Source organism: Nicotiana sylvestris, chromosome 9, assembly GCF_000393655.2.
Source record: "Nicotiana sylvestris chromosome 9, ASM39365v2, whole genome shotgun sequence".
In the NCBI taxonomy this organism is placed as follows: domain Eukaryota; kingdom Viridiplantae; phylum Streptophyta; class Magnoliopsida; order Solanales; family Solanaceae; genus Nicotiana; species Nicotiana sylvestris.
The window spans coordinates 56,683,135-56,693,310 of NC_091065.1; the positions used below are offsets into that span (position 1 = coordinate 56,683,135).

Here is a 10,176-nt window from a genome sequence, read left to right on the forward strand (position 1 = left end):
ATGTAGTTTCAGATTCGCGCACTTGAAACACGCAGAAATTGCTTGCAAAATGTCTTGTTATTTTGCTCTAAATTCTTGCTTAAACTAAATGTATATATTTATTCATGTAAAATTCCCAAACCATAATTTGAACTTCTCAATGGCAAAGTTTCTTAACGTTGAAACTTTTATTAATTTTACTTTTCAACATCCCCACACGCACTCCAACTATAAGAAACTTCTAGTTAGCTTTAAGAACTTCTAAAATATTTAAATGTGAATCAAGTTCAAATTAAGAAGAAAAAGAATTAAGTGCAAATTTATTTCAATTTACTGAAAAGGAGTATGATTTCTTGAAAGAGCAGATAGTATAAAAAAGGTCTAAGTTGCAATTTGCCGTTATAAATGGCGCCACATCTTAGCTGTGAAACCACAAAACCACCCCAAAACTCACAAATCCTCTCCTAAATCCCCACTTCCCAACTCTAGACCCACTTTCCCCTGCAATTCCCTCCAACTCAATTCATTGTAATAGATTGAATCAATAGTCTAATTCGAAATCAAAATTCCCACTTAGATATTTACAGTTTAAAAATATGCAAGACTTTTACCCAATAAAAACAACTTACTATATACTTACTGAATCCCTTTACACAAGAGTTCACAAGGGTAGGTTATATCACACTTTAATACATGAGAAGGGTGAGGAATGGGAGGGTAGATTAAAATACATATAATATATATAGGAGGAATTAAAGTTCAAACAAATAGAATATCCAATTCAGGCTACTATACAAATGCATGTCCGATAGAAGTATTGAAATCCAGCTAGAAGCTCGTGCTCTGTTGATTTTCAAACATCAAGTCCCTAATCCCTGAGAAACCACCTTACTTTGAGAGTAGCCCAAAAAAGGGATTTGTAATGGCAGAATGCAAAACCATGCCAGCTGATCTCAGTAGCGCCATATCGACCTTGTTTCTGGGCAACACCAAAAAATCACTTCCTTCACCTCTTTCAAACCCACAGAGCTCTAGAAACTGCACACCTTCTTTGAAAATTCCAACTCTAGCCTGCCATCCATGAGGAGTGAAGTAACATTAACTTGAATCCAAACAAATGGAAATTTCATCATTAAAAAATAAGCTATCCCGACTTTTTCTGATTCACAATTTCAGAACATGACAATAGAACATATACAGCAATTTAGATAGAATGAACAGTACAAGGGTATTTCTGCAAACAGTAGATTACATTCTTCATTGTGAAAGGTATAGCGACCAGAACAGAAGCACGCACAAGAGGCTAATATAGCAACACACCTATTTAGACTTTTTCATAACACATCAACCTATACCTTAGTAAGAGAAGGGATGATTCCGAGAAACAATTTCACTAGGCGGACATGGATGAAATGAGAAAGATTATACAAAATAAAGCTTAAGACCCTAATCTACATCTACACCATTACATGGCCAACAGTTGCAACATGTCCCCATCATCAACTGGTCCGGAGAAAGGAGGGGGTCGGGTGAGAGATCCTGCTCCCAACCTCTCTCCTCATCGTGATAATTTTGTCTCGATCCTTATAATACCCAAAAAATGAAGTAAATTTCATTCTTTCGGCGTGCGCTTAAAAAAGTATTCACCTGGAAAGCTGGATTACTGAGCCGGATCTTCCTGAACTTTCCTTCATCAGGATTGCTAACAACGTTTCTCACATAAACTAACAAAGCTTTGAAGGCCCGTTGCACTTTCTCGTCCTCCTCCTAACACATGAACATTTAACAATATTGTTATACTGGATACAATATGGCTCTCGAAGTTGATATCTGATAACAGCGTAACTTGATATTCAACTATGCATGTACTATTCCAATTACTTTCCTGGACAAAGTTTTTACTTTCCCGCAGCAAGCAGAAGGGCAAGAAGCTAAAAGCTAATTTGCATGAACTCGTAAGAGACTGGAAAGTTTTAATCAGAATTAAATAGTGAAACAGAAGTGTACAATGGAATTCAGATACCTCGTGCTGACGCCTGAGAGATCTTAAGCATTCCATCAAAACCTCTTTCTTTGTAGCGGAGTAACCAGATGATGCGGAAAAGTCAACTTTCAATGGATTCTGAGATTTGATTTTAGGGAGAAGAATTACTTGCAGCCAAACTGATGAATCCAATCAATCTCATAAACTGTCAACACGATTGCAAAACACAATACCTTAAATTCCTGCTTTGAGATTTCTATGAATTTTGAAGACGTAGAGCTATTCATAGATGAACCAAGCCTAGCTCTCCTTTCTACCTGCCAGGACATGAACTTGCAACTTATCCTAATCCCAACAAGCTATGAAGTTGGGGATATATGATGCGTAGCTAAAACGCAGAATTAAAGTCCATATAGGGTACCAATATGCTATACTTTCAGTTTACACCAGAGTATAGAGTTGGATTACAGTTTATTCAAATTGAAAAAAAAAAACACTCAGGGCTTTGATCTAGTGGTAAGAGCGTAGCTAGTGTGCAGGTTAGGCACGCAACTCACGAGTTCGAGCCCTGCTGCAGACAAAAGCTTGATATTCATGTGGAGGAGGGTAGAGGGGCAGGCCCATTATCCACTGAATTTCAAACCTTGCACCAACTGGCCCCCGAGGATTTCTCAGTTTATGAAAAGAAAGAATAAACGAAAATGGTTAAGAGCATGGCAGAACTTCTCAAGGTATAAATGGCTGCATTTGCAGTTGTATAACACCTAAACAACTTACTAAAAGATGCAACACACAGCTACACTTGATCATCCAAATAGTACTATTTGGTAGGTACCAACTAAACTTAACTAAAAAGTAATAGTAATACCATGTCCTGCTGAAGTTTTTGACGAATTCTCTCCCTTGCCCTTCTCTCTTCTTCTTTTTCGGCCTTCATCTGTGCTTCAAAGCTGAAACGTGAGCAAAGTGCATAAACCTAAAATGAGGATTTTCAGCCAATAAGCACAAAGTACTTTATAAAGTAACACAGTTTCAATGCAGAAACACACCGTTTCCTCTCATTTTCCTCCGCCATTCGCTTTGTCGAAAGCAGTTCTTTGCCTGCACGTATCCTTTCCTACAAATTAACCAAAGTATTTGAATTTGATAATTAAAAATACACCTACATATATAACATCTGATCATTATTAGTTATGTGAGATCATATGCACTAGTTTCAAATATAAACATTTTACAGAACAAACAGAAGCTGGAAATCCCAAAAGAAAAGTCGATGAACAAACATTTTACGCGGGCACCACGTTAGCTTGCATGCACCTTGACTAATTCCATGGGGTACCTGCTACCTCCCACCAGCATCAGGTGCATGTAACTCTGTCCACCAAAGGTTTTCCCGCTGGAATTTGAACCTGAGACCTCATGGTTCTCAACCCACTTCATTGGCCACTAGGCCGCACCCTTGGGTGCTAAAAGTAGAACAATAACTAACTCTGCATTTCTCAGCAACTTACTCCAGGTTAACGATTTGAGATTATATGGAGGGATCTACTAATATTAGTTTCGATCCTTCGTTCTAAAGTATAGGGATCTTGGATCAATATATTACAAATGATCTCTATCTAGCTATTGGCAAATTGGTGGAAATCTTTTTAAAAATTGCTTCAAGGCTAAGAAATCATGGGTTTAACATCTTTGCATTATCTGTTAGTCAATCATGTCTACTTTGTTTTTTTTTATACACTAGTCGATCATTGGAATTTGAGGTTAAAGTTGGAAGATGATGCCATCTCTCAAACAGTGACATCGACTAGAATCCTTGCATAGGCTTGCACATGTACTGTTGTTCACATATGGAAATATATTCAGAGTTTCAGACCATGCACCGAAAGTTCATCACATCATTCTATCAACACCATTAGATCTCCCACATTTAACATATTGACAATTAACTTTCCACATTCCAAAAAGAACCAGAACTTACACCGGAGAAACTAAGAGAATAGGAAAATACTCCATACCTTCTCCCTTTCCATTTCCAGCTTTTTCTCTTCCTCTTCTCTCCTCTTGCGTGCTCGCTCCCTAAATAAGCAGAATTTTCATTCACCAATATAAGAAAGGAAAAAAGTAATAAAAGGAGACTGAAAATAAACCATAAGTCACTAACAGTGAAGCAGTTTCAAAAGGTAAAATAAGATGCAAGGAAATTGAACGTCTAATGACAATTTCCAGTTTTAGGATTAAACACGGAACATCCTCATGAAACTTTAATGGAAAATCGAACCTTAGCTCTTGTGCTTTCAACTTTACTTGTTCTGAATCAAAACCAGCACTAGGAGTTTCAATAATGTCCACATGAACCTGTATGCCATTCTCTCATCAGTATTTTAGGACTGAGTTGTGCAATACGACAGTTATAAAAGATAAAAGCGAAAAATTAAACATCAAAGATCACTTGGCCTGAAAGAGCAACTCCTGTCTCGAAGAGACATTAATAGAATCTGTAAATAACGGAAAACCTACAAACAAAGAATTTAAAAATGCAAAATCAGATAATTCACATTAATTCAGCGACCATTGCATAAACACATATGCATCCATAGGTCTACTTAGGACATGACCAATCTATATCAAGCGACCTACTCTTGTTTTGTTCTCTACCTGTGCTACTTGGACCTTCTATCAAATGTAATCATTTATGATCTTATCTAATCTTGTATAATCGCACATCCTTCTTAACATCTGCATTCCTACGACACTAATTTTGTGGATATGTTGGACCTAGCGACTAACATTCTCTCCCATATAACATGGTTGGTCACACAGCCTTTATAGAACTTGCCTTACACTTTGGTACATATGCTCCTACCTCATAATACTTCAGTAGCACTTCCTTTTCCACCACTCCTACTTTAACTGTGTAACACATTCATCTATCACACCGTTCTTGTGAAATATCGAGCATAGATATCTGACATGTCTACATTTGCACCACAATCTCATCTAATCTACATCAACTTCACTCATCTAATTTGACTAAGAGCCCGTCTGGACATAAGAAATTTTTCCCTTTTTTTGGAAAAATTTTCACTTTTTTTCGAAATCAGCGTTTGTTCATAAAATTTCCAATTTTCACTTGAAGATGCATTTTGGAATTTTTCGAAATTTGAAAAACTCCAAAAAGCTGTTTTTCAAAATTTCCCTCATATCACTCACAAAACTTCAAAAACAAACCAACATTATATTCATGTCCAAACACAACTCTAATTTTCAAATACCATTTTCACTTGAAAAAAAATTTCACTTTTTTTTTTTGGAATTTTACAATTTTATGTCCAAACGCCCACTAAATTTCGCTTATATTCGGTCTTACTTCTACTATCCTAAAACCCTTAATTCTTTTTTGCACAAATTCAAGCTTTTGGTTTGGCAATATTGCTAATTTTGCTAATTAACATGACATTTTTTTTGCGAAGGTAACGCATCTGATTAACATAACATCGACCACAAGTAAAATACACTATAGGCCTTCAATCCATATACATTTAGTTAGCTCATCCATAACTAGGGTAAACAAGTACTGGCTCAATGCACATCCTTGGAATAAATCCCCAACTCATGTAAACTCCTCTGAATCTCTTACCAATGTTCTCACACTTGTGATAGTTGCTTTGTACATATCCTTTATTACATTTCTATATTTAATACGAATTAGTTTCTTCTCTAACACCCGCCAAATGACTTTTCTTGGCACTCTATCATACGACATCTCTAGGTCAATGAATATCATGTATTCATGTGTATATCATTCTTTCTCCGTATAAATTTCCATCAATCTTCTTATAAAAATATAACCTCTGTTACAGTTCTACAAGACATAAATCTAAGCTGGTTCTCTGTCACTCTAATAGTATTCCTGAGTTTACGCTCTACTGCTCTTTCCAAAGTTTCATCAAACAAGTCGTAAGTTTATATTAAAATAGTTCGCTCAATTTTGAATATCTCCTTTATTCTGATATATCAGAATCAAAATACTTTTCTCCACTTGTTTGCACCCTTCCATTCCTTAGCACGACATTAAGTAACTTGGAAAGCCATATTACTCAAACATCTCTAAGACACTTCCATACCTATAAAGGGATACCATCTGGACCACATGCTTTTTCAAGCCTCATATTTTAATTGCATCCTTTATTTCTGAAGGCCTAATTCTACGAGTATAACTAAATCTTCTATTCTGCAAGATGTATGGATATATGTAAAGCTATCCTCGTGATCTGAGTTGAACAATCGATCAAAATGGACGCTCTATCTCGCTTGCTCTAATAGCTCTTTGCACCACCTCATTCAACTAGACACAACTAGCAGTCTAGCACCACTTGTTCCTTTCTTAATACAACATTATACTTTCTTCCACTAGGTAGTTGTGTTCCCTTCAATGTCTCTGCTCCTTCCTCCTTCCGTATGTTTTCCTGAATTGGTAATTGGTTTATGCCTTTTAGTGCCTACCACTGAATTGTCAATTGCTTGCAACTCGTCTGATCTTCTAACTCTTCCGCTTCACATCCAGAAACACTCGTTTATGTTAGTTAGTCGGTGCTTTCACTGGTATAACCTTGCGATCCTTACATGCAACTTTATCTTGTCTTTTGGAAAGGATAACGACTATTTGACTAAAGTTACCTCCACTTACAAAGGTGTGATTTCTCTTCTTAAAATATGTGTCAGATGAAATAAATAATAAGACAAACTCTAGAATAGCCTTTTCTTCTTCATTCCCAGTACCATAACCATATTCCCATGTACTTGGTTGAAACAATTGGAACAAGAAAGAGAAATTATCAAAGAAGAGAACATCAATGAGCACAGCTTGCTAGAAACTTGTCAATTATTGGGTTCCTAATTTTTAAAAAGTGACTACATTTTAAGTACCCACCAAGTCAAAGGCTTGCATGACATGCAAAACAGATACTGTTAAGAAAAGTTGAAAGAAACTTTTAGACATAGAAAACGGAGCTCGGGGCTTTTAGATTCCCTGTGATGGTGGGCCATTATGTTCCCTTGTCTCCCCTTAGAGGGAGATACACTGTATACTTGATAACTTGATACACTGTATATTTTACAGTTTACACAACTCATAAATTTGGCCAATCATGTTTTTTTAGCAAGAAGTTAACATTTTGCAAAGTTGAAGCATATTTAGAAATAAATCACATCAAATTCACGAACTTTTTATTTTCATAATCACTTCGTATAACATTGTCTTGAGATGAATCTAAATCGAGAAACATGGTTAGTGAAGATTCATATAGCCGACCCTAACTTGTTTGGGATTGAGACGTAGTAGTCATTGCATTAAACACATTTTTTTTCTAGAATTTTAGGAACTAATTCAACTTTGAAAGTAAATTTTGTTTGAAAAACTATAATCTAGCATCTATTCTTGTTCTCATACCTATTAGCAATATTAGTGTTGAGAAATGATTATACACTAATGCGTATAATGGCCTTCTTACCCTTTTTACTATACAACCTAGAAAGCTCCAGCCAATTCATTTTGCCGTAAGCACTAACCATTAGAAGTAAATTCACCATCTATCTTTGGTAGGAAGAGAAGTAGAAAAATGATCTAGAGTCTGCTAGCAAAAAAAAAATTTTTGCTCTAGAGTACTTTACTACACCTCTCTAAAATACCTCATCCATACAAACAGTAATGACTTGCTCTTCTTTGAAGATGCACATATTTTGCATACTGTTGCAACTGCATCCTGATTGGATGTCCGAAGCTTACACCCCTTTAAAGTTGACACTATTAGCTTAAGAATGTACTTAACACTCAAATTTCCGGACAATTAAACTAACCCCTCTCTCTATATATACATACAGAGAGAGAGAGACTCATTCTCATCTTAAAAGTGACAATCAAAATCACAAAAGTAGTCAAATTAACCATGAATACTGATGTACAAGGTAAAGAAAGGCTATCATCAGTGTTAAGCTAGATACCATGGGCATCTCATCAATGTCTGCGTCATTCTCATGATCAATAATCCAATTTACTGCATCCTCAAGGCTTGAATTACCTGAAAGAAGTATTGATTTTCAATCATAAAAGTGGACAGCTCAGTTAACCGCACACGGTAGCATCTAAAAGACAAAACAGTAGGTTAATGCTAGTAAATAGATAAACTCTCTTTTTCTTTTTTGGGGTGGGGGGAAGGGGGGGGGGTTAAGGGCAAGAGCACCTCCTCAAGATTTGATGCCAACCTAGAGAATGCATTACAGGAAGACTGCAGAAATGAGTAGAACAACCGGCAGTTCTACAATATCCAAATATTTGGCAGGATAAACGGACTTAGATACAACAGAGAGTTGAAAGTCAACATCACTTTGTTGATGCAACACCTCTGCAGGATAAATCTCAACATCAACTGAATCTATATGGCCTAGTAACCAATTCTATTCAGGTCTTCAAGGAAAAGCCTAACAGGTTGTTAGATACAGGCATGGCGACATATGATGAGGTGATTTTATGTAATGAGCGTAGTTTTCAACCATTCCTATAGTAAACAATGGATCAAGGAAAAGAAATCATGCAGAAAATCTTGTCTACACGCCCTTTACATCTCAAGTAAATAGAATCATGGAGAGAATGTTAGTACAAAAGCACATGATTAAACTAATTAGTTAATGCACATGCATGAAGTGATTTTCTGGGCTACATCCACAATTAAAAAAATTGAGAGCTTTCCCATACAAAATGGCATGTTTTAGCTAGATAATATAGATTGAATTAACAACCGATATAGCCTAACAGTTATATACTACTTCAGAAGCAAAAGTATTGAATATATCTAATACCATAAGGATGACCATACCGGAAGAATGAAGAGCCTTGGTGGCTCGAGCCTCTGAAAATCCCATTGCTTCAAGTTCACTTACCAAGCTTCTGTTAATGTCAGAAGCAGCCATTTCTGATCGTTGATATAAATTCTCTCGAAATCAGAAATATTGAAGCGCTTCTGCAAAGTAACAAATGTTTCATCAATAAAGATGTTTAAGATATGGAGAAAAACTCAACTTAAGACTACACTCCTTGCGCGTGTAGGCTTTTCTCTATTTTCGCGCTCAGAAAATCATGAAGATCAAGCTTCATACTTCAGAATTTATTCAAAGATGCCTAATAGCTTAAAATTACAACTCTTCAGTCACTATCACTACTGCATCAATCTTATAGATGGAGTATAGTGTGACAACTATCACAAAATATGTCTGCATAATTCCTAAAGTAATAACAACAACAAGAAACAATAGCATATATTCATTTAATATGGGACAGGGAAAAAAGGAAAAAAGAAATTATCCAACATATATTGGCATCAAACAAGTGTGGCAATATAAATGGAAGAGGGCCAAAAACAATTAATCAAGATAACCATTGGTAGTTACTGACAACATCCCTGTAATGAGTGTAGATAATCAAGATTATAAAATGATGACAATCAATCAATCAATTTACTGCTAGTCAAACCTAAACAAGTTGATGCCAATCATTTATATCCATTCTGCTATATGTGGGCTTATTTCTTTCCAATACGAAACAATTTGTATAAAATGATGTCAAGCCGCTGAAATGGGGTAAAGTGAGAGAATTCAAATTCAATGTACAGTAATCAGTAAACTATGAGAAGGAAGCAAAAGAAAATGAAGCCATAACTGGTTGACAGGATCAAACTGCCTGAAGAAACTAAGAAAAATAGTTTTAAAATAAAAAGAATAACAATAAACGAACTCCAATTTTGTGAAAGAAGGGAACAATAAAAGGCCGTAGAAACTTGAAACCCTGTTATAGTAATATAATTAACACAAATGGAATGGCTTATAAAGGCAAAAAAATCACAAAAAGGAAGCATACCCTTTTTGTGGCAAAGAGAAATTCAACTGTTTGTGTGGATTTGAAAAGCAGATTAAATGCGGAGTAAATTCATTCGGGAAGTTGAGGCACAGGGACAAAGTGGAGAAGAAGAACGCCATTTGCAAGTTAACGGGGGATGCCGATTCGATTCTTTGCCTCAAGCCTTAAGGTAAAGGTAACTAGTTTCCCGGGAAGATGGATTCTCAGCTGGGCAATGTCAACGGGGAATGGCGATAATGCTTTTCGAACAAGTAGAACCACCTACACACAATTGCAACAAAGGTAATTTTTCCATTGCTGA

At 36.0% G+C, this 10,176-nt stretch overlaps 1 protein-coding gene across 1 annotated transcript; it reads right to left on the reverse strand.

The window, feature by feature from the left end:
* Positions 1 to 584: 584 nt before the first annotated feature.
* On the reverse strand, positions 585 to 9,966 carry LOC104225368 (uncharacterized). The gene is made up of 11 exons (XM_009777145.2): positions 9,876 to 9,966; positions 8,839 to 8,982; positions 7,967 to 8,043; positions 4,245 to 4,321; positions 3,982 to 4,042; positions 3,013 to 3,080; positions 2,832 to 2,913; positions 2,197 to 2,280; positions 2,003 to 2,101; positions 1,627 to 1,746; positions 585 to 1,050 (listed from the first exon to the last, which is right to left on the reverse strand). The coding sequence occupies exons 2-11, from the start codon at positions 8,930 to 8,932 to the stop codon at positions 868 to 870; spliced, it is 945 nt and encodes a 314-aa protein (XP_009775447.1). The 5' UTR covers positions 8,933 to 8,982; positions 9,876 to 9,966; the 3' UTR covers positions 585 to 867.
* Between the last annotated feature and the right edge of the window lie 210 nt (positions 9,967 to 10,176).

What these genes read in the sequence shown, in the direction of transcription:
- LOC104225368 (XM_009777145.2), bottom strand. Translation starts at nt 8,932, where the DNA reads ATGGCTGCTTCTGACATTAACAGAAGCTTGGTAAGTGAACTTGAAGCA. An exon ending in ACATTGATGAGATGCCCATG is followed by an intron (nt 4,322 to 7,966) that starts GTATCTAGCTTA and finishes AATGGCATACAG; the next exon opens with GTTCATGTGGACATTATTGA. An exon ending in AAAAACTTCAGCAGGACATG is followed by an intron (nt 2,281 to 2,831) that starts GTATTACTATTA and finishes ATGTCCTGGCAG; the next exon opens with GTAGAAAGGAGAGCTAGGCT.